The 24,857-nt window shown below is 45.3% G+C and overlaps 1 protein-coding gene across 1 annotated transcript in view; it reads left to right on the top strand.

The window, feature by feature from the left end:
* The first annotated feature begins 670 nt into the window (after positions 1-670).
* The window catches only part of DIS3L (DIS3 like exosome 3'-5' exoribonuclease), a 121,733-nt gene continuing 97,546 nt past the window's right edge, over positions 671-24,857 (top strand). Inside the window, exons 1-2 of the mRNA XM_082253003.1 lie at positions 671-906; positions 19,789-19,942. Coding sequence (XP_082109129.1) covers positions 777-906; positions 19,789-19,942 — 284 coding nt within the window. The 5' untranslated portion in view covers positions 671-776. The remainder of the gene's footprint in view (positions 907-19,788; positions 19,943-24,857) is intronic.

Here is a 24,857-nt window from a genome sequence, read left to right as displayed (position 1 = left end):
TATAATATAATAATATAATATTCCAGTCACAGGCCGCCATGACTGAGGGGACATGAGGAGACCTATAATATAATAATATAATATTCCAGTCACAGGCCGCCATGACTGAGGGGACATGAGGAGACTTTATTGTCATATAATATAATGGAATCTTCCACTCACAGGCCACCATGACTGGGGGGACATGAGGAGACTTATAATATAATAATATAATATTCCAGTCACAGGCCACCATGACTGAGGGGACATGAGGAGACTTTATTGTCATATAATAAAATATAATATAATCTTCCAGTCACAGGCCACCATGACTGGGGGGACATGAGGAGACTTATAATATAATAATATAATATTCCAGTCACAGGCCGCCATGACTGAGGGGACATGAGGAGACTATAATATAATAATATAATATTCCAGTCACAGGCCATGACTGAGGGGACATGAGGAGACTTTATTGTCATATAATATAATATAATATAATATAATCTTCCAGTCACAGGCCACCATGACTGGGGGGACATGAGCGGACTTTTTTCATATACTATAATGGAATGATTATGTGGAGGACTCATACACACACAGCTCGGTTCTCCTCACACACTGTTTTGCTGACACACACTGACTCCACACTTCCCGCCCGTCTCTATGGTTACACTTTGTAAAGTGGGCATGTCTGAATAGGCGTGTCTTCCCGCCCCAAAACATCACGCTTTGTTGTCGGGCAGCGGATTCAGGAAAGGTCCCGGCTCGGGGGCCTCACATGGGCCGCAGCTATGCTGAGGAGGACGGAGCGGATCATCCACCTGAAAACCCAGCGGGGCCGGACCCTGCGAGCCGTGAGGGAGCATTATCTGCGGGATGACCTGAGCTGTGGGAGCCCGCTGTGTGCAGCCTGTGCCCGGGGTGAGCGGACTTCCATCGCTGTGTGTGTTGGGGGGGGGGGGGGTCTGACAGTTCTTTGGAAGCTGCAGAGCAGACATGGGGGGGAGAAGTACATATGTATATAAAATGTGAGTGCTAGCTGTGCTGCCGTCCACCGCCAAGCGTCTGATCATGTGATTCCCAAAGAGTGACAACGCTGAAGATGAAGAATCCACTTATTAATAATTTACACCTGAGCGTTGTCAGCGGTCAGGTGAAGAATGGCGCGGTGTCCGCCCCATAGGCTTCAACTGTTTTGGTGCTACTTTGTCTGACACGTTTAATAAAGTATTCCAATATTATTATTAATAACTTCTGGACCAGAAAGATTTTCCCCCTTAACCACTTTAGCCCCGGAGGATTTGGCTGCTCAATGACCAGGGCCTATTTTGTGATTTGGCACTGCGTGACTTTAACGGACAATTGCGCGGTCGTGCGACGCTGTACCTAAACGAATTTGGCGTCCTTTTTTCCCCACAAACAGAGCTTTCTTTTGGTGGTATTTGATCACCTGTGCGATTTTTTTTTTTTTTTTTTTTTTTTTTTTTTTTTTTTTGATCATGCGCTATAAACAAAAAAAGAGCGACAATTTTGCAACAATAACAATATTTTTCACATTTTTTTTTTTTTATATTACATTTTTTTTCTAAAAAAAAAAAATGTAAAAATCTAATTTTTGTTAACATTTTAGGCCAATTTGTTTTCTGCTACATATATTTGGTAAAAAAAAAAAAAATCGCAATAAGCGTATTTTGATTGGTTTGCGCAAAAGTTATTGCATTTACTAACTACGGGAAAGATTTATGTCATTTTTTGTTGTTTTTTTTTTTTTTTTTAACGAGTAATGGCGGCGATCTGCGATTTTTAGCGGGACTGTGACATTGCAGCGGACAGATCGGACCCTTGACTGACATTTTTGACACTTTTGGGGTTACCAGTGACATTACCACAGTAATCAGTGCTATACATATGCACTGTTACTGTAATAATGACACTGGCAGGGAAGGGGTTAAGTGTGTCCCTAGGGGCGTGATTCTAAGGCTCCGTTCACATGTCAGTGTATGGATCGCGGCGCGATTCCGCCCGCGATCCGGAGATTATTGCAAATCGCGGGATGCCTGTGCGTTGCCCGTGATTTGCAATAGCCCCCCAAAACGCTGAGCGATGTTGCCGCGATTTCCGCCTGCCGAATCGCGGTAACATCTCGCAAAAAAAATCGCGGGACGCATTACGCCCAAAAAAGTACAAGAGCTTCTTTGGAGCGTATTGCGTCCCGCCATTTTTTTTTTGCGCGATGTTACCGCGGTTCGGCAGGTGGAAATTGCGGCAACATCGCTCAGCGTTTGGGGGGCTATTGCAAATCACGGGCAACGCACAGGCATCCCGCGATTTGCAATAATCTCTGGATCGGGGGCGGAATCGCGCCGCGATCCATACGCTGACATGTGAACGGAGCCTAACTGTCAGGGGGTGTGGCTAGGGAAGTAATCACAGAGACATGCGATCCTATATAGCAGGATCGCAAAGCCTCTGTCATTACTTCAGGGAGAATGACAGACAGTTGTGTTTACATCAGCCGTCTGTCTTTCTCCCTCTCCTGAGGGAGATCGTGAGTGACCGGCAGGAATCGGAGCCACCGGTCACACGCGCTGGCTCCCCAGGGAACGAGCGGCAGCGCGCGCTCGCCCCCTACAGGCTCGTGGGCGAGCGACGTACCCATACGTCACTTTGCCTGTAAGAGGCTGACTGCCGCAGTATATAGTCGTGCGGCGGTTGGCAAATGGTTAATAACCAGGCCATATTTTACAATTTGGTGCTGGGTTACTTTAAAGCGGAGTTCCACCCTGGGAATACTTTTTTTAATAAAAATACCCCCGGGACAGTCAGGGGTAGTGCATTCCACAATGGATAGCCTCTGATCTGTCCCGGGTTGCACTTACCTGCAAGAAGAAATACTTACCTTGAAAATGTATTGTCCAGCGCTGCCATCTCAGGTGTGGGCAGCTTGAAGCCAGCGCGATCCTCTTCTGCGTCCTCTTCCGTCTTCTTCGGTCCCACGATGCACTGCACCGGCCCCGCCGTCACTTCCGGGGCTGCAGCGTCATCCCTGCACAGCTTCTTGGCATGCCCAGAAGCTGTTTAGCAAGGTATGACGGCACCTGCACCGGAACTGACGTCGGGGCCGGTGCAGGCGCATTGATTCCTGGGAGCGATGACGTTCAGCTCCCAGGAATCATTGCAAAGCCAGGAAGTGACGACGGGCCGCCGAGGGGAGGAAGAAGGAATTAAGGTAAGTATATTTTCTTCTATACGAGGTAAGTAAAAAAAAAAAAAAATTGCGATTATCCATTTGTTTTTCAGGTGACCCGGAGCGAGAAGATGGAGGTAAGTATAAATTTAGGGTGGAACTCCACTTTAACGGACAATTTCGCGGTTGTGCGACGCTGTACTCAAATTGATGTCCAACAAATACCTTTCTTTTGATGGTGTTTGATCACCTGTATTATTTATTTATTTATTTATTTATTTTTTGCGCTATAAACAATAAAAGACCAACAATTCTGAAAAAAAAACAATAATTTTCACTTTTTGCTATATAACATTGCTAAAAAAAAAATTGTAAAAATCAAAATTTTTTTTTCATCATTTTCGGCAAATTTGTATCCTGCTACCTTTGTTTGGTAAAAAAAAACAAAAAACCCAATAAGCGTATTTTTATTGGTTTGCACAAAAGTTATCATGTCTACAAACCAGGGGAAGGATTTGTCATTTTTTATTTATTTATTTTTTTACTAGTAATGGCGGTGATCTGTGATTTTTAGTGGGATTTGCGGCGGACAGATCGGACCCCCTAACTGACATTTTTGACACTTTTGGGGGGAACCAGTGACATTACTACAGTAATCAGTGCTAAAAATATGCACTGTTACTGTAATAATGACACTAGCAGGGAAGGGGTTAACCCAGGGGCGATTAAAGGGTTAAATGTGAGCCTAGGGGGTGTTTTCTAACTGTGGGGGGATGGGCTTATTGGATCAACACAGAGACCTGTGTTCCTAAATAAGGATTAACACAGGAGCCCTGTAATGATAACTGACAGAACAACGGTCTGCTGTGTTTACAATGGTAGTCCGCCATTCGGTCTTTTCGGGGGAGTGATCGCAGCCGCCGGCCCCGCAGAGCTGCTTGCCCTCTTGTAAGTGGCTACGCTCGCTCCCGAGGGGTGACGCATGGGTACAGATGGGTACAGTGATTTGCGCAGCTGACCCAGCCTGCCGCAGTATATCTGCGGCTGGTATCTATCTATCTATCTATCTATCTATCTATATATATATACACTAGAGCTGCACGATTAATCGTATGAAAATCGCGATCTCGATTCACCCCCCCTGACGATCTAAACCTGACATATATGCTCGATTCTTTGCATAGCTGAGGGAGCAGAGAAAACAGCTGTGGAAAACTCCCAGTAACTATAAACAAAATGATTACATTGTATCTTTCCTCCCGCAAACGCCTATGGGTCCTTTCACACGGCCGCTCCGTGTGTCCGCAAATCATCCCATCCGGACATAATGTAAGTGAATGGCACTGCGGGTGTCAGCGGAATACCATCCGCTGACATCCGATCTTCCTCCTCTCAGTTCTGTTCCGTTTTTACGAATGGAACAGAACCCCATTTTTTCTTCCGTGTAAAAAACGGAAAGGAAGGAAAATTGGATGTCAGCGGTGTCATCCACTGACATCCGCAATGCCATATACTTACATTATGTCCGCATATCATCCGCAAACGGGATGGGATGATATGCGGGCACACGGAGCGGATGACACAAATGTCATCCGCTCCGTGGAAAAAAAACAAAAAAAAAAGTCCCGCAGCGGAGCTCTCACACGGAGCGGCCATATGAAAGGACCCTATCAGCATTAATCTCCCAGTAACTATAAACAAAATGATTACATTGTATCTTTTCCTTCCCTCTGCCAGGGAGAAAGGAAGTTTAACCTCTTAGGCTGCATTCACATGTCAGCGTTTGGATCGCGGGCAGAACCGCCGCGGTTCCGCCCGCGATCCGGAGATTATTGCAAATCGCGAGACGCCTAGCGTTGCCCGTTGATTTGCAATAGCCCCCCAAACGCCTAGCGATGTTGCCGCGATTTACGCCCGCCGAATCGCGGCAGCATCGCGCAAACAAAATCGCGGGACGCAATACGCTCCAAAGAAGCTCTTGTACTTCTTTGGAGCGTATTGCGTCCCGCGATTTTGTTTGCGCCATGTTACCGCGATTCGGCAGGCGGAAATCGCGGCAACATCGCTCGGCGTTTGGGGGGCTATTGCAAATCAACGGGCAACGCTAGGCGTCCCGCGATTTGCAATAAATCTCCGGATCGCTGGCGGAACCGCGGCGGTTCTGCCCGCGATCCATACGCTCACATGTGAACGGAGCATTAAAGACTAGACCTTTTTCTGACACTTGTTGCTTGCAAGTTAAAATCATTTTTTTTTGCTAGAAAAGTACTTGGAACCCCCAAACATTTTATATATTTTTTTTACAATAATGGGAAGAAAGCTGCGCACAAAGAACAGTATGCTAAAAAGGCTGCTTGTACAAAGTATATCAAACCAAAAAATTATGTAAAGATGGTACAGCGCCACTAAATGGAACAACTAACTAACTAAAGAAAAAAGAGGTGAACCAAAGTCCATAAGTCCATGTAGAGGAAAGATTCAAATGCTGAAAAAGTGGCCACAAATCCAACAATAATCTTGAAATGGAGTTTCTGGCAGAGATCACACAATCAATAAAGGGTGTACCCTTACCGGACAGTTGGACCCCCTGTTACGGAAGGTCAAACAGGCGTGCGAAGTCAGTCACCAGAGACAAGTAAACGTCCAAATTCCTCTCCGAACAGCCGGGTAGGACCATGGAACCGGCAGACCTCAATGGACCCCAGGTGTACATAAGGGATGACCTCCAATAATACAAATAGGGGCGCACATGGTGAAGTACGTACGGATTTTATTAATAAAGGAAAGGTAAAAAACTCACATGTAACTGCTTGATACAGGCATGTTAATCGATTGATTGGCCGCGGCTTGAACAGCGTGACACGCTAGCCCCCATGCAGTCACGCTGTTCAAGCCGCGGCCAATCAATCGATTAACATGCCTGTATCAAGCAGTTACATGTGAGTTTTTTACCTTTCCTTTATTAATAAAATCCGTACGTACTTCACCATGTGCGCCCCTATTTGTATTATTGGAGGTCATCCCTTATGTACACCTGGGGTCCATTGAGGTCTGCCGGTTCCATGGTCCTACCCGGCTGTTCGGAGAGGAATTTGGACGTTTACTTGTCTCTGGTGACTGACTTCGCACGCCTGTTTGACCTTCCGTAACAGGGGGTCCAACTGTCCGGTAAGGGTACACCCTTTATTGATTGTGTGATCTCTGCCAGAAACTCCATTTCAAGATTATTGTTGGATTTGTGGCCACTTTTTCAGCATTTGAATCTTTCCTCTACATGGACTTATGGACTTTGGTTCACCTCTTTTTTCTTTAGTTAGTTAGTTCCATTTAGTGGCGCTGTACCATCTTTATATATTTTTTTAGCAGAGACCCTACAGAAAAAAATGGCGATTATTGTAATATTTTATGTCACACTGTATTTGCGCAGCAGTCTTTCAAACGCAATTAATAAACTTTAATGAATAAAAAAAAAAAAACGTAACAGTAAAGTTATCCCAATTTTTTTTTTGTTACACAGAGAATGGTGAGAGAATCGTGATCTTTATTCCAAGCTAAAAAATCGTGATTCTCATTTTGGCCAGAATCGTGCAGCTCTAATATATATATATATATATATATATATATATATATATATACACACACCGGCCACTTTATTAGGTGCACCTGTTCAATTGCCTGGTAACACAAAGTGCTAATCAGCCAATCACATGGCAGCAACTCAAAATTCATTAGGCCCTCATTCACATCAAGCCTATGTGACATGTCAAATTGTAGCCTATTGCTGGCAACAGCCCCATCCGAATCGGTGTAACGCCAACTTTTCGGGCACCGCACCGATTCCCAAAAGTAGCTTCTGCACTACTTGTGGCGACTTCGGGGTGATTTCAATAGACAATCTGTCCATGATCCTGCACAGATGACAATCAAATCGCCCCTGAAGTAGCACTGAAATGCTGGTTTGAAATCCTGAGCGTTCGCCTGAACTTCAGTGTGAACCCAGGCTTAGGCATCTAGACGTGGTGAAGACGACTTGCTGAAGTTCAGGCCAAGCATCAGAATGGGGAAGAAAGGGGATTTAAAGCGGAGTTCCACCCTAAAAAAAAAAAAAAAATTTGCAGCATCAGTTAGCAAAAAAAAACCTGAAAAAGAATTGGATAGTTAATATTTTTTTTTTTTTTTTAACTTACCTTGTTTTTAATGAAAATAAACTTACCTTCCTTCCTCTTCCTCCTTGTGCGGCCGCGGCCCCCAATGTCACTTCCTCCTTTGCATTGCATCCTGGGAGATGAGCGTCATCAATCCTAGGATGCAATGGGAACGGCCCCGGCCGCTACTCTGATTGCCGATCGCAATCTACAGTGCATGCGATCGGCATCCTGGGTAGGCAGGAACCCGAAAGAGGGACACAGCGGGGGACACGACGGCTTCAGATGCCTTTAGAGATGGCCGCACTCTGCAATCAATTTTAAAGGTAAGTATTTATCTTTATTCTATAACTGTAATGACCTGTAATGTGGGGTTAGTGATAGGGTAATTGGGGATAGTTTAGGATTAGGGGGGTATTTTTAGTAAAAAAAAAAAATGTGTATGTGGCCGGAACTCCTCTTTAAGTGACTTTAAACGTGGCATTGTTGTTGGTGGCGGACGGGCTGGTCTAAGTATTTCTGGGATTTTCACACACAACCATCTCTTGGGTTTTACAGAGAATGATGGGGAAAAAGAGAAAATATCCAGTGAGCGGAAGTTGTGTGGAGGAAAATGCCTCGTTGATGTCAGAGGAGAATGGGCAGACTGGTTCCAGATGATAGAAAGGCAACAGCAATGCTGGCCATACACTTTACCAAAAATCGTTCAAACTAAGTTTCAAAAAATGAACACTCGGCTGTGAGAGCAGACGATCGTGCCATCATGTAATGACTGATCAATTGTTCAATGGACATAAATGAATCAGTGTTTTGCTAGTTTTTTTCACATGTGCCGAGTGCAAACAGTTTGCACGAGAAAGACATTAGTGCCGGTTCACACTTCCGCGTATGCGGAGATCGCATGTAATTCGGAGCGCACTGCTCCTTCATTACATGTGATCTCATGTGCAGATGCGAGTTTAGCCATACACTTTGTATGGCTGAATTTGGACTGTATCCGCACCAAACACGCACATGAGGCTTTTTTCAAGCCGCCTCGAATCGGATCGCACAGTGGTTTACACTTGTGCTATCGGATTCTGTGTGAACTTGCAGATCGCACTGCGATATGCGATCGCAACTGGGGGTGTCGTTAACTTTTAATTGACACCCCCTGCGTATCGCATATGGCAGTGTGAACTGCCAGGGGTGCGAATGCGATGCGGGATCACGCTGCATATTCGCAGCATTCCCGCATCGCAAAAGTGTGAATCGGCACTTACCGTTCAATTTATCATTTGTTTGTCAGAAAATTTCCAAACTTGTCCTTCGTTTTTTTTCAGTTCGAAAATGTCACAACCGATTACCTATTCGTGCCCATTAACTGTCCGAAAGAGGAAAGAGCTGTCCAAATGACCAAATTTTGGATGATTTTTTTGTATAGTGCACAGGTGTCAAACACAAGGCCCGCAGGCCGAATCCGGCCCTCCAGGCCATTTTATGTGGCCCTCACACCTATCCTGTAGCTGCAGGAGAGCTCAAGTCCTCCTCCAGACCTTATACTTTCTGCTTTCCAGCAATGCCTCCAGCTTCTTCCCAGCAGCACCACAAGGTGCACTGTGATGTAAGGGAGGGTGGGGGACTCAACTTCTGATGGTGGAGAGACTCTTGACGTCTTATGTAAGGGTAGGGGATGCCCTTGACATCTAGTCTTACAGATACAACCGGCCCTTTTGAGGGCAATCATAATGCTGATGCGGCCCGCGATTAAATTGAGTTTGACACCCCTGGTATAGTGTATGGCCAGTATAACTCAAATAACCACTGGTCTGATGAGTCTCGATTTCAGATGGTAGGGTCAGAATATGGTGCATTGATCCACTTTAATGAGACATCCGGGGACTTAAAGACTCTGCATGTCCTCCCTGTGCTGCACTGAATGGAATGCACATCGCACTGCACTACATTTTTTCCTAACCTTGATGGCCAGGGAAACACCTGGGTCAGCAACAAAAATAGAAAAAGAGCTCTACCCAGCGGCACCCCCTATGCTGGTCTTGGGCCCGCTGTTGGGCAAGCGGGGCCCAGGATACATGGCTGGGGGGGAGGGGTGCACACAGTGTGTGTGTAAGCATCTGGGAGGCAGTGCAGCCGCCAGACTGATTCCAGCTGACAAAAGCCCAGGCACCAGGACTTTAAAGCGGAGTTCCGGCCTCGGAAACATTTTTTCAATAAAAATACCCCCGGGACAGTCAGGGCTAGTACATTCCTCAATGGATAGCCTCTGAACTGTCCCCGGGTCGCACTTACCTTTTAGAAGAAATACTTACCTTGAAAATGTATTTTCCAGCGCTGCCATCTCAGGTGTGGGCAGCTGAAGTCAGGGCGTCCTCTTCCGTGTCCTCTTCGGTCCCAGAATGCCCTGCACCAGCCCCGCTCGTCAGTTCCGGTGCAGGTGCGTCATCCCTGCACAGCTTCTGGGCATGCCCAGAAGCTGTTTAGCAGGGGATGAAGCGCCTCCACCGGAAGTGAGGAGCGGGGCTGGTGCAGGCGCATTAATTCCTGGGAGTGATGACGTTCAGCTCCCAGGAGTCAACGCAAGAAGGAAGTGACGGGGCGGGCCGTGGCCACCGAGGGAGGAAGTAGAAGAAAGGTGAGTATATTTTCTTCAATATCAAGGTAAATAATTGAAAAAGAAAATCGGGACTATCCATTTCTTTTTTAGGTGACACTGAGCAAGCGGATGGCCCAAAGTGGATTTTGAGGCCAGAACTCCGCTTTAATTTCTAGCTGCCATAACCCCAGTATTTTTATATACAGTGGACGATTCTCTGAAAGTGATCCCGGCCGTGGATTTGATCACTTTTAGAGGTGCCCCCCTGCCACTTCGCAGTCGTCTCTGGACTTACCGCACCGGACAGACCCCCTCTGTAACTTTAAAGAGGTAATCTGTAAACATTTTTAAAATGTTACCTATGAAATGTTGCTGGTGGACTGCGCTCCCCAGAAGTCCAGAACCAGTTAAAAAAATTATAAAATCAGATTTTTTAAAATGTATTATTATTATTTATTTATTTTTTTTTTAACCACCCTGTGTTAAAAGCATCTGACACCGATCTTGGTGTGATTAGAAGCTTTTAAGGGCAGAGGAGACATCTGAGGTCTAATAGACCAAGATCTCTCCATAAAGAGTACCTGTCACTGCCTATTCCTGTCACAAGGGATGTTTACATTCTTTCTGACAGCAAAAGAAGTGATTAAAAAGAATGAAATAGTGTAAAAATAAATAAATAAAATAATAATGTAATTACCATGTGACATAAAAAATTGCAACACCCACCATTTTACTCTCTAGGGCAGGGGTGTCAAACTCAATTTCTTTTGCGGGCCGCATCCGCATTATGGTTGCCTTCAAAGGGCCGGTTATATCTGTTGGATTTGTCCAGAGCACCCCACGCCCCCCTTACTCGAGATGTCAGGAGCCCCCCCCACCATCAGAAGTCAAGAGTCTCCTATGACGGTGGCGGGTATCAGATCCCTGCCCTTCTCACTAACTCGTGACCAAGGACCAGGCAATCTCACACCCTGCCGTCACTTACGTAACAATGCCACTCTAAGCTGCACCCGGCACATAGATTTCCCAGCTTGTGGGACCACAATCTAAGTGCCAGCAGGCTGAGAGCGATTGTCACGGGGCTAATTAAGCAATTAACCCTTTCACTGCCACCACCTCCTTTATTTATTTATTTTCGGAGCCGGAGGAAGCTCTTCATTTTAGAAATACCAATTATGATTTGAGAATAATCGTCTGTAACACGCACTGTCACCACAGACAGGAATGTTCAGAGGATTTATTCTATACTGTAGAACTTTTCAAGAGACCGGTTCTTTGTTAGTTTGCATTAAGAGCTTAGGGACAAGATTAACAATTTTCAAAATAAGGTTTAATAATAAAAGGGTTAAAATTGGTGCAAATAAAATATTTACAGAAAAAGGTGTTTCAAAGAAATAGAGACACAATTCAGCAATTTAGAGAAATAAGATATAGGATTGAGAAGTAAGAATACTTGCATTCAATGTCCTTGGTGTTACCAGAATTCAGAAGCTGAGCCAGTCGTGATCGGTTCTCAAACTTGATAGATGTTCCTTCTTGATGTTACCATGAGAACTCCAACCCCGTCTGCTTCTCTCTTTTTTTCTCTGAGACCGCAGGGGGTTTTAACAGATGCCCCTGACCAATAAACACAGTCGCCATGGGCTGCCCTAAGGTTTACGACAATACCAAGGAAACTCCCGTATAGACAGATTTATAACATAATTCCTATCTTCCAATATCTACCAGTTGCCTTCTTGAAACTGATAGATTATTGTGCAGCATTGAATTTTATATCCATAGATACCAAACACAGGCTATCTCAAAGTAACCTCTGATCCGTAAGGCATCTGACAGCTAGCTTGTCTTCCATAGGAGCTAATGTGGTCATGTATGATCTCGTTCCGTTCAGTATTTTATTTTGCATTTAACTATACACTTTCTAGAGACATATCTTGTTTGTGTTTAAAGTTATGAATTTGTGTGTGAATGTGTTTAATTAACAGAGCTCTTGAATGGCTCTGTTTTACGACCCATTAGCCTTTATCCTTCTTTGCCCGGTTATGGCTTTACGACCGTCCAGACATCTTTTCAGATAACTGATTGTTTGAAGTCGAAACTCTCTGCATTCCAGGAATTATTTAGCTCGGGGAGGGGGCTGTGTGAGTGAGGGTCTTTTGTAAACTGTCATGGCGTCCTATAAGCAAATCGAACAACATGGCCACCTCGTTCTGTGTCTAGTACAGGTGATCATTACATCGCCCACCCTTCCTTACATCACAATGCAGCCCCTTACCTTGTGCCAGGAAGAAGATGCGGGTGGTTCTGGAAAGAAGTGCAGGGTCTGAAGGAGAACCAGAGGAGGGCTGGAGTCAGCTTCTAGAGTCTGCTGAATGCTTAGACCATGGGAGGCAGAGGCAAGGTGGTGTTGCAGCTGCACAGAGAGGTGCAGGATCTGTAGAAGGAGTTCTGCCCTCCTCTCTGCTGCGGACTGCTGAGAAGCGGGAGGGGGGTGGGAAAAGACAAGCTTCTTTGCAGCTGTACAGAGGAGTGCAGGATCTGACAAAGGAGTTCTGTCCCCTCTGCTGCCGACTATAGAGACAAGGGGGGTGCCAGGGCCACATGAAATGGCCTGGGGGGGGGGTGCATTTGGTCCGCGGGCCTTGTGTTCAACACCTCTGCTTAAAAAAAAAAATGTATATAATGTTTTGGGGTTCTAAGTAATTTTATAGCAAAAAAAATGTAGCTTTTTACATGTTTGAGAAAAGTGTCAGAATTGGCCCTGTGGTCATGAAAATGAGTGTGAGCTGAGTGGCTTCATGGTAATCCCGGCTCCCTTTACTCGCTAGAATAAACGTCTTCCTCAGCCTCTCTTCTCTCTGCCTCTCCCTTCCTCACCAGTATTGTTGGCTGTGAAAGAATTGGCAGAGCGGCCAAAGTACACAGCGTCTTGTTTGACAAGAAATTTACTTCTATTTGTTACTGAGGAGTGCTTGTGTTGTGGAAATATTAAAAATAACATATTATATAATGTTTGGGTCGGATAGAGAAAGTGCAAAGCTTGCATTGTTCCCAATTTAGGATCTGGAATCCGGCATGGATTTCTAACAACCGCAATTCCAGAATTGGCCAACATTTTCATTGCAGATACTTCACTCCTTGCCTCTAGCTGTTGGCAATGGTATATAATTGTCAGCTGTATGGCCAAACACTTATACCCATATTAACCAATCCGATTCCACCATTCGTTTTCAATTCTATGAAAATAGTTCTACTTCTATGAAATATTGTGATTTCAGATGTAAGAATGTATATCCCAGCTAAATGAAAAATTGGAGGTGGTTTGCCAACATCCCTGGGCTGAACAAGCAGAATGGGGGGTCCCCCTAGGGTTGGGACTTTACCGGCAAACACACTTCCACAATATGTAAAAGTTAAATAATTTTATTAACAAAAGATAAAATAGATCATACATGATCTAAATTGTAGCATAGATTTGTACAGAAAACATAGATTGTATGGTATTCAAAGCATAGGTGTAAACAAAATGATTGAAAAAGATATAGTGATGCATATACTCGAAGGTATATGTAGGTTACTTGAAGGAAATCCTCCCACCCGACGCGTTTCAGGCACGCAGGCCTTTCCTCAGGGGTCTGAAAGTGGGGAGGTTTTTTGATTTCCTGTGAGTATGTAGAAGGCGTGACAAGTGAGTCACTGCTGCTAAAAGAAAGAAAGAAAGAAAGGAGGAGGGTTCCGCTGTGTCGAGTGTCGATGTACCGCACCTCTTGGTCCCTGGAGGTGTGAGTCTTCCCAGGTGTGGCCCCAGCGAGGATGCCCAAAAGAGGGGGTCCGCAATTGTCTCTTATGGCAATTGTCGCAGCATATATATTGTTGAGAATATGCCTGTTGTGCTGAAGTTCGAGGAATGGTTGGTTTAATCCTCTTAGTTTGTTGGTATATATGTTCCGGAGAGGTTTAGTGATAGGAGACGTATTGTTGATTCTCCGTCAATAAAGAAGGGAAAGTATGGTCCCTAGGTAAATTCAGTCAGTCCATATTTGGTTCTCCCCTCTATGTTGCTGAAAAATGCATCTGGTGTTAGGGATGGTGATGAATATTCAGGCTGGATTCCGTTGTCTTGTGGTGTCCCTGGGGTTCAGGGGGTCCTCTGTGCGATCACGGCAGCGGGTGATTATTGTGTTTTCAGATACATTTTTTTTTATTTTTGAAGAATTGTGTTTATTAACCACTTTAAGACCGGACGATTTCCCCCTCCTTAACCTTTTGCCGACCGCTGCAAGTACATATATACTGCGGCGGTCAGCCCCGGGCAAGCAAAGTGACGTACCGGTACGTCGCCTGCCTGTCACTTGCTTTTGAGCCAATAGCTGAGGCGCGCGCCTGCCCCGGCTCGTTCCCTAGGAAGTCCGTGCGTGTGACCGATGGACCCGATGTCCGCCGGTCACTCGGCGATCGTCGGTGGAGAGGGAGAAAGGCAGGCGGCTAATGTAAACAAGCCGCCTGTCATTCTCCCCTGTGTAGGAATAGTGATCATACGGTTCTGCTATGTAGGACCGTTGATCATTGTTCCTACACCAGTAGCCACAGCCAATCACAGTTAGAAGCATGCCCCTAGGGACACACTTAACCCTTCCTTCCCCAATAAAGTTAACCCCTTCCCTGCCAGTGTCATTTTGCAGTAACAGTGCATATTTATAGCACTGATTACTGCAGTAATGTCACTGGTAACCCCAAAAGTGTCAAAAATGTCAGTCAAGGGTCCGATCTGCCTGCCGCAATGTCGCAGTACCGCAAAATAAAATCGCTGATCGCCGCCATTACGCGTTAAAAAAAAAAAATCACCAAAAATGACAAAAATCTTTCCCTTTGTTAGTAAACGCGATAACCTTTTGCGCAAACCAATCAAAATACACTTTTTGCGATTTTTGGAATTTCATATAAAAAAAATGTGAAAAATATTGTTATTTTTGCAAAATTGACGCTTTTTTTTTGTTTATAGCGCAAAAAGTAGTAATCGCACAGGCGATCAAATACCACCAAAAGAAATCTCTGTTTGTGGGATAAAAAGGACGTCAAATTCGTTTAGGTACAGCGTTGCATGACCGCGCAATTGTCCGTTAAATTCACGCAGTGCCGAATCGCAAAAAAAACCCTGGTCAGGAAGGGGGTAAAATCTTCCGGGGCTTAAGTGGTTAGAGGTTGTAAACCCATAAAATGTTTTTTTTTTTGTTTTGCAACCTGAAAGAGAAACGCATAATGAGCTAGTATGCACCGCATACTAGTTCATTATGAAATACTTACCTTAGAACGAGCCCCCGCCGTGCCACCCGCTTACCTGTATGACGGGCGACATGTCCAGTCGCCCATCTTTCGGGATCGCGGCATCCGGCCATCTGATTGGCCGGAGCCGCGGTGACGTCACTCCCCCGCACGCGTGCAGGAGCCGACGGTCACGGCGTGGAGCTCTGAAGGAACGCCACCAGCGGCCGTTCCTTCAGAGCGCATGCGCCAGTGACGTCACTGGCTGCATGTAAGGTAAATATCTCCTAAACGGTACATGTATAGGAGATATTTACAGTACCTATAGGTAAGCCTTATCATAGGATCACCTATAGGTAAAATTCGCAATGACCAGGCCATATTTTGCGATTCGGCACTGCGTTACTTTAACGGACAATTGCGCGGACTTGCGATGCTGTACCTAAATAAAATTGATGTAATTTTTTTCCCTCAAATAGAGGTTTCTTTTGGTGGTATTTTATCACCTGTGCAATTTTTTTATTCTTTGCGCTATAAACAAAAAAAGCAACAATTTTGGGGAAAAAAAACAATATTTTTTCATCCACATTTTTTAACATTTTAGGCCAATTTGTTAGAATCCCTCCCCTAGGCTCACATTTAACCCCTTGATCACCCACAGTGTTAACCCCTTCCCCGCCAATGGCATTATTACAGTAACAGTCTAATCTTCACTGTAAGAGCGGTAAGGATGTGGAATTCTCTTCCGCAAGCAGTCGTATCAGCGGGGAGCATTGATAGTTTCAAAAAACTATTGGATGGACACCTTAAAGACCACAACATACAGGGGTATACAATGTACAACATACAGGGGTATACAATGTACGGTTAAAAGCAAACACACACACATCATAGGTTGAACTGGATGGACTTGTGTCTTTTTTCAGCCTCACTAACTATGTAACTATGTAACAGTGCATATTTTTAGCACTGATTACTGTAGTAATGTCACTGGTCCCCCCAAAAGCATCAGAAATGTGAGTTAGGGGTCTGCTTATCAGAAACACAAGATCTCCATCTTCCTCTCTGACAGAACCGCTGTTCTGCCTCTCCTCTGAACGATCAGAGGGTCCCGGCGGACATCGCATCCACCGGGCCCGCTGATTGTCTCCCGATGTGTCCAGACTCGGAGCATGAGCCAACGTACAGGTACGTCGGTTTGCGCAGAAGGGGCGCGCTGCCGCAGTATATCTGCATGGGTCGGTCCTTAAGTGGTTAAATTTAAAAAAAAAAAATATATACTTTTTACAATCACTTAAAGGCCCAAAGTGATACTAATGGTTAGAGTTTTATTTATTTAAAGCAACAAACATGTTATATTTACCTGCTCTGTGTAATTGTTTTGCACAGAGCAGCCCAGATCCTCCTCTTCTAGGGTCCTCTCCCGCTGAGTGCCCCAAGTCGGTTGCTATGCGGGCACTCATGCAAACTCCATGCTGAGCCGCACTCTGTGTATCCATTGGCACAAAGAGCACAGCTAAGCCGGTCCCCTGCTCGCTGGCTGTGATTGACAGCAGCAGGAGCCAATGGCTCGGCCCCTGAGCCTATGAGGAGGGAGGTAGTGGAGAGAGCTGCTGCTCTTGTGCACATCGCTTGATCGAGGTCAGGCTCAGGTGAGTAAAAGGGGGAGGTGGGAGCAGAGCTGTACACATTTTTTTTTTGGTTTGTTTTTTTCTTTTTAAAGTGGAGTTCCACCCATTTTTGGAACTTTAGATCTTTGTAATCCCCTTTAAAATGGCTTTTACCAATGGAAACTTTTTTTTTTTTTTTTGCTAGTAAATACCTTAATTTTGGCTTTATTCCTCCTCTCCTCACTTCCTGGTCCGATCGGCGATGACGTCATTCGGCGATCCGCAGTGTCTGCTGGGATGTATTCTACTTGCAGTAGCTGTATCTGTACTGAGCCGTGCCTGCCCCGCCTCCGCCCCGCCTCCTCTCATTGAATTGCATTGTATGAATGTATTAAGGCTGTTCTCTGCCCAGCCTCCGCCCCGCCTCCTCTCATTGAATTGCATTGTATGAATGTATTAAGGCTGTTCTCTGCCCAGCCTCCGCCCCGCCTCCTCTCAATGAATTGCATTGTATGAATGTATTAAGGCTGTTCTCTGCCCAGCCTCCGCCCCGCCTCCTCTCAATGAATTGCATTGTATGAATGTATTAAGGCTGTTCTCTGCCCAGCCTCCGCCCCGCCTCCTCTCAATACAACTCAATGAGAGGAGGCGGGGTGGAGGCGGGGCAGAGAACGGCCTTAATACATTCATACAATGCAACTGAATGAGAGGAGGCGGGGCGGAGGCAGGGCAGGCACGGCTCAGTACAGATACAGCTACTGAGATTTCTGGAATAGAATACATCCCAGCAGACACTGCGGATCGCCGAATGACGTCATCGCCGATCGGACCAGGAAGTGAGGAGAGGAGGAATAAAGCCAAAATTAAGGTATTTACTAGCAAAAAAAAAAAAAAAAAGTTTCCATTGGTAAAAGCCGTTTTAAAGGGGATTACAAAGATCTATGTATTCCAACCTATTAAAAATGGGTGGAACTCCGCTTTAAGATTCATTCTTACCTAGATGGATGCAGCTTGGTTGAATGGTGACACAATAATGGCAGTGAGTGCGTGGAGTTGTCCCCCCCCCCCCCCCTCCTCACATTGGCGGTGAGTGGGAGGAGTCGTCCCCCCCCCCCCCCCCCCCCCCGAGTTATGTGGAGCCCCGATTGAGGAAAACTGCTCCACACAAATCACAGATCACACTTCTTTTTTCACAGAAAAGATCAGCAATTAATCGCTGTTGTTGGGCACATTGGCTTGTTGACTCCTGAAATTCAGCTCTGAATTAGGATGTGCAAACAAGATTTAATAAAGTGAAGATGTCTTTCAGCATAGCTGCAGGCATAATCCGGGGATTGCTTGGATGATCTGAGCATGTACAGTATGTTTGCTAAAGAGTTCAGGCAGTTCTGTTCAGGCAGAGGCAAATTTTTACCCCAACTCTTCCAGTTTACAACTTTCCGTGCTGATGGCTCCTGCACTCTCAGTGCTGCTTCCCTGAACTTCTAGTCTTTATTGGAAAGAGTTAACAGTGGACAGTGCAGTCTCGAGCCAGTCGTGTCTGGGAGAATGTAGGAGCAGGGGAGTGCCTTACCATCCTAGGCTATGGGGCTGTGTTTTTCTATTGATGCACACAGTGCAGGGAGCTGTGACTCTAGTCCCCGTATGTAAGGGTGGCTCCAGAGGAATTTGCAAGAGGAAGGAGCCATCCTGAAACAGGAAACCTGGGGCAGAGGTCATGGCAGCAGCTTAAACTGGAACATAGGCAAGGGTTAAAAAAGATCATCACTTCTGAGAATACAGCTTCTTCAACTCAGCTGCTGAAAATAAGGTTGCACATATACTGTTTTTTTTTGTTTTTTTATTGGCGAGTACAAGTACTGAAACTTTCGGTCAAGTACACGCCGATACCGAGTACCAATACTTTGCGGTGCGATTTGCATCAATACAGAATGAGGCTCCATTCACACTTGTGCGACTTGTCACATGTCTATGGACCCCAAAGTCACATGACACGTCACACCCCAGGTTTCCCTTTGATAACCATTCATATTTGTGCGACTTCAAAGTAGTTCCTGCACTACTTTGGTCAAACTTTCATGCGACTAGATTGTCCATAGACCTCAATGTAAACCCTCAAAAGTCGCATGAATGTCACACCTGCATGATATAGATGTGATTTGGGTGTGACGTGAAAAGAATGGCGTAAAAGTCAATACTAGACCCTTATCCGAGTATTCAGCCTGGCAGGTGGGGGGGGGGGGGGGGTGTGCCATACCAGACCACAGTCCTGCGGATGATAGAAAATGGCTGCAGGAGGTGCTCACAGGGCTGGAGGAGAAGTTCTGGGACCCCTGTGGGTATAGGGCAAAAGTGATGTCAGCTTTTGGGGCACCCTGCCTCTGCATCCCCTCCAGCCCTGTGCACATGATACCTGTGAACATGCTCGGTATCGACATCTGTGCATCCCTAGCTGAAAGTGCTTAGAAACTGAGGGATATCACTTTAAATAAAAAATACAGCTAAAGTCTATCTGGCCTTAAAAATGTTCCCTTCCCCCTCACCTATGCTGACTAATCTGTGTAAAAAGCCCGCTCCGGTCCAGTCACGTGATCCAGCTCCCCTGTGTCGGCCAGCAGTGGCTGCAGGGGAGAGGAGGGAGCGCCAACAACAACTGCTCTATGGGAGCCTACGGGTGATGTCATCGCTCCTAGCTTTCACAGCTGTTGTTGGACACAATCTCCATTTTCCTGCAGCTGCCAGTGGCTGACACAGGGGATCACGTGACTGTACCGGAGCCGGCTTTAGTTTATGAAGAGGCTGCAGCCATGTTTCAGTTCAATACCCATCTACAGGAAAGGACTAAAGAAATATCTGAGGAAAGAAAGAAGTCCAACTCTTCACTCTGCATGGAGGAATAAATAAGATCCTGCATGATGTGGGCAATAGGAATAGTTCATCGTTTTAGACTTTTTATCTCTCATTCAAGTCAACAGTTGTCTAACCTGAGGCTTCTCTTTCTTCCAGAAGGAAAACTTTTATCTGAGGATCTGACGCACTATGTTGTCCCAGACTGCCAAGTGCTGCAAGATTACCAAGAGGTGCTGGAATGTTCAGAGATCCAGGGGGTCATCATCATGCAGACGGCATGTCATGCCGTTCAGCATCAGAGAGGACGCAGGTGAGGTTTCAGCAGTTTTACAGTAGAATGATTTTGATGCAGGATAATGTAGCCTGTCTGTGTAATGAGAACCTGTCACTAGTGCAAAAGCTATTTTCCCATTACCTCTCTTAAGCACTTCCCGCCGGGAGGACGTCCTCCGGTTTCAGTGGTTATACCGGGATGATGCCTGCACCTACAGGTATCATCCCAGAATGTTTCTCTTCAGCCAGTGATTCCCTTTCAGGTAGAAGTGTGATAGAGTGGCTAATTAGCCACTCAATTACTTCTGGGGGTGGCAGATGGGGGTCCCGCGGCTGCCGTCGCCTTTTTTTTTTATAGGGCTCTACCATCCAATCACGGAGCCCGGGAGCGATGCAGTTGGCGGTGATTGCTGCCCTGAACAGAGAGAGAGGATCTTAACTCGTTCCCCTCTCTCTGAAAGAGACAAAAAGTTTGGGACTTTGTATTAGACATATAGTAAGGAAGTCTCCATCCCTGGATCAATATGAAAACATGGGGGAAAATTTGGGACTTTAATTGAGGCAAAATGGCGTTGGAAATTAAATCATGGTTAGAGCCCATTCACACTAGCGCGACTTGTGAGGCAACTTGTGTTGCCCCAGGTAGCTTGACATAACAAAAGCAATGTTAATCAATCAGTGCCGTCTTAATTGGCACTACTGAAGTTGCTCCGACTTCAGAAAAGGGTCCTGTACTACTTTGAGACGACTTGTGATCCGACTGTCCCATATACTTCAATGGGAGTCGCCTCCTTATCTTAATTGACACGACTTGTTATCAGACTTTCCAGGAAGAAGAAAGAGATTAGCCAGGCATTCCCCACAGACAAAGTCGCCTGTCTCTTCAAAGTAGTGCACAAGTCTCTCTTCCAAGTCTCTCTTCCAAGTCTCTCTTCCAAGTCTCTCTTCCAAGTCTCTCTTCCAAGTCTCTCTTCCAAGTCTCTCTTCCAAGTCTCTCTTCCAAGTCTCTCTTCCAAGTCTCTCTTCCAAGTCTCTCTTCCAAGTCTCTCTTCCAAGTCTCTCTTCCAAGTCTCTCTTCCAAGTCTCTCTTCCAAGTCTCTCTTCCAAGTCTCTCTTCCAAGTCTCTAAACAAGTCTCTAAACAAGTCTCTAAACAAGTCTCTTCAAGTCACGGGGTGACTTTCTGGTAGTGGTAGTGTGAACCAGCTCTTAAAAACCATATGTTTATTAAATAATAACAAATAGAAAGAAAACATATATCGATGGCAACATCCATATGCACCACCACATGTATAACACCCAGCAGTACAATAGACAATCAAGGTAAAATAGTACATAATATAATCATAGGGATACATAATTGAAGCCCATTTGGTAATAACAGAGACATAACATATTCCAGAGTTGACATCTAATGCTGTTTATACATGCATATCGTAGAGCATAGCAGTGTGCCATTGTGATAGCAACTAGTAAAGTATGGTCAAATTCAGATGCATCATGAGGCCCTACGCGTTTCGTGATCATCATCACTTCTTCAGGGGCGAATGCATCATAGATCTAAAATGAAACATGTAAGAATAAATGATAGGTCCACACTAGGGGAAAGGGGGAGATAACAGGGTAACCAGAGAGGGAACAAGTGAACCCTCTCTGTGTAGTACTTGCATAGCCACTGTATATGGGATGGTAACCTGTCACAAAAGGGAGGATGCCCTCTCTCTGAAACCAGGAGCGACGAGTAGTTCCTCACTTCTGGTTCCGCCTCTTTGTTTACCTGGCGGCCAGGAAAGCAGCCGATCAGACAGATCTGGCTGCATGGGAGGCTTGAGGAGAGATTTTGGGTCTAACAGACCCTAGATTTCTCCATAAAGAGGGCCTGTCACGGTCTATGCTATCACAAGGGATGTTGCTCATGTTTTGTGATAGCAATAAAGCTAATCCAGAAAGAAAAAAGTGTGTTTAAAAAAAAAAAAAAAAAAAACATGATAATAAAATGAATATAGAGCAAAAAGACAAAGATTCCTATTAAGCAGAAAAACAAAGTAAAGGGTCACAAAATAGAGCAGGGTCAACTATTGTCTATGAAACAATTGAGATCCCATTCTATATTGTGACCAAACAGAAAATAAGATTTTAGTTCATAAAGCCACTGCATTTCCGATCTTAATGCCTCCCTCTTCTTTTTACACCCCTTCCAATGGGGATCAAGTAATGCAACAGCAGTACATTTCAAGCAGCTCGGATTTCTATTATGGTGTTGTCTATAATGCAGCGATAGGCTGTGTTTCCTATAGCCGGTTTTAATGCAATAAACATGCTCTCTTAAGCCCCGTACACACGTACCGATTGTCGGCCGTAAATATTCGTCCGACCGATCGGCCGATTGTAGGCTTGTTAGTATGATGCTTCCGACAGCCGACAGCGCATTTTCGGCCGAACAGAATCTGTCGTGCAGGCATTAAAATTTTTGTTGGCCAACACCAGAACGGCCGATTGTTCGCCAGTAAGTACAGAATTCGGCCGACAGACAGCAGATTTGCAAGACTGGGCATGCTCAGAAAAGAAAAAAGACAAGGAAAGTTAACCATCACATGACATCACTTCTGCAGTCGGCTGTTGTTGGCCGACAAAATTCGTGTGCAGTCTTTTGCAGTTTTCAACAGACAGGACAGCCCTGGACAAAAGACGGCCGATCGTTCGGCCGACGATCAGTACGTGTGTATGGGGCTTTAGTCTATCCCTGAGTCTCCTCGTTGTGCGTCCTACGTATTTTTTACAACCACATTCTAATAAATAGACAACAAAACTTGGACTCACAAGATATAAATGTGTCAATCTTGTAACTCCTCCGGGTTACATTAGAGATGAAATTTCTTATTATGGCTTAGTTTACATATATAACGCATCTATTACAGGGGTAGAAACCTTTTAAACCTCCTAACAATGACTGTCTGGGTTTAGGGGTGTACAATTTTATCCCTTAGGTTCGGTGCTCTTCTATAGATAACCTCCAGATGTTCAGGGAGAAAGTCTCGGAGTATTGGTTTGCTTGTAATATATTCCATCGTTTTTGATAATCCATTTGATTTGATATGCTTGTGTGGAAAAGGAGGTAATGAACGGACATACCATCTTCTTTTTAGTTTTCACTGATCTGTTCTCACTTATGGCACTTTTCCACTGCAAGTACCGGCTCAGGTCCACTCGGCCCTGCTTGGCTCGGTTTGGTTTTCCACTGCATGGTACCACATGGTATGGTTTGCTTTTCCACTAGTAGGTGGGATAACAACGATTCTCTGACCAATCAGTGGCTAGTAGTGACAAACAGTCAAGGCTGCATGCAAAGGATTGTGGGATATGGTACCGGTGCGGCCCTCTTGGAACCACAACTGAGGTGGTACTGTTTAAGCGAGCCGTACCGTTCGGTTCCATGTAGTGGAAAAGCGCCGCCGTACCGTACCGAACCGTTCCAACACCGTACCATGCAGTGGAAAAGCGCGAAAGCGAGCCGAACTGTTCGTTTCCATGCAGTGGAAAAGCGCCATTAGTAGTGCAGTTCTATCCATTTTACCCACCTCATCTATCACCTTGTTAATGGCTTCATGATTGTAACCCTTTTCCAACAACCTGTTCTTGAGAACTGTACTTTGTTCAATGAAGACTTCAGAAGAGGTGCAGTTCCTCCTAATTATTATTTGTCCCTTTTGGGATATTTTGGAGCCAAGGGGAATAGTGACAGCTGGTGGTAGGGATGTATCTATTTCTGTCAGTTACCTTAAAAAAGGTTCTAGTCTCCAACCTACCCTGCCTAATTTCAATGGACAGATCCAAGAAGTCTATTTTTTTCCTGACTAGTACAGAAGGTCAATTTGATATTCTGCTCATTTGTGTTGAGAACACTCATGGAGGTGTTCAGTGAGGAGGCATCACCTGTCCAAATGAGCAGAATATCATCTATGATCCTTCTGTAAAAGGCCGATCCCTCCCATTTTCGCTGGTAGATGGCATCTCTCAACACAAATTATATAGGTCGATATGTATAGATCTGAGAGGAAACACCCCAGAGACTCCATCCATCTTCTCATTAGGAGCATCCCCCGACGTTGTCAGGCATACATACAAACACGTGGGGGCCATACAATCTACTGAGTACTAATGAAATTTCAGCAAAATGGACTAGCCTGCTGCATCATTTTTCACTTTGATTTTCAGGGTGCCTTTTAAATCCAGTCCTCTGTAGGTTGATGATTTTCATTCCCATCAAACAATGTGGCATCCTTTCACGCCTAACACATTACCCAGTCCATACCAGTATGGAGCCTAACGCATTACCCAGTCTACACCAGTATGGAGCCTAACGCATTACCCAGTCTACACCAGTATAGATCCTAACACATTACCCAGTCCATACCAGTATAGAGCCTAACACATTACTCAGTCCATATCAGTATAGAGCCTAACGCATTACCCAGTCCATACCAGTATGGAGCCTAACGCATTACCCAGTCTACACCAGTATAGAGCCTAACGCATTACCCAGCCCATACCAGTATGGAGCCTAACGCATTACCCAGTCTACACCAGTAAAGAGCCTAACGCATTACCCAGTCTACACCAGTATAGAGCCTAACACATTACCCTGTCCATACCAGTATGGAGCCTAACGCATTACCCAGTCCATACCAGTATGGAGCCTAACGCATTACCCAGTCCATACCAGTATGGAGCCTAACGCATTACCCAGTCCATACCAGTATGGAGCCTAACGCATTACCCAGTCCATACCAGTATGGAGCCTAACGCATTACCCAGTCCATACCAGTATGGAGCCTAACGCATTACCCAGTCCATACCAGTATGGAGCCTAACGCATTACCCAGTCCATACCAGTATGGAGCCTAACGCATTACCCAGTCCATACCAGTATGGAGCCTAACGCATTACCCAGTC

This window comes from Pelophylax lessonae (assembly GCF_965119305.1).
Source record: "Pelophylax lessonae genome assembly, chromosome: 4".
Lineage (NCBI taxonomy): Eukaryota > Metazoa > Chordata > Amphibia > Anura > Ranidae > Pelophylax > Pelophylax lessonae.
The sequence above is the reverse complement of the archived record's forward strand: the minus strand, read 5'-3'. Positions and strand labels throughout refer to the sequence as shown.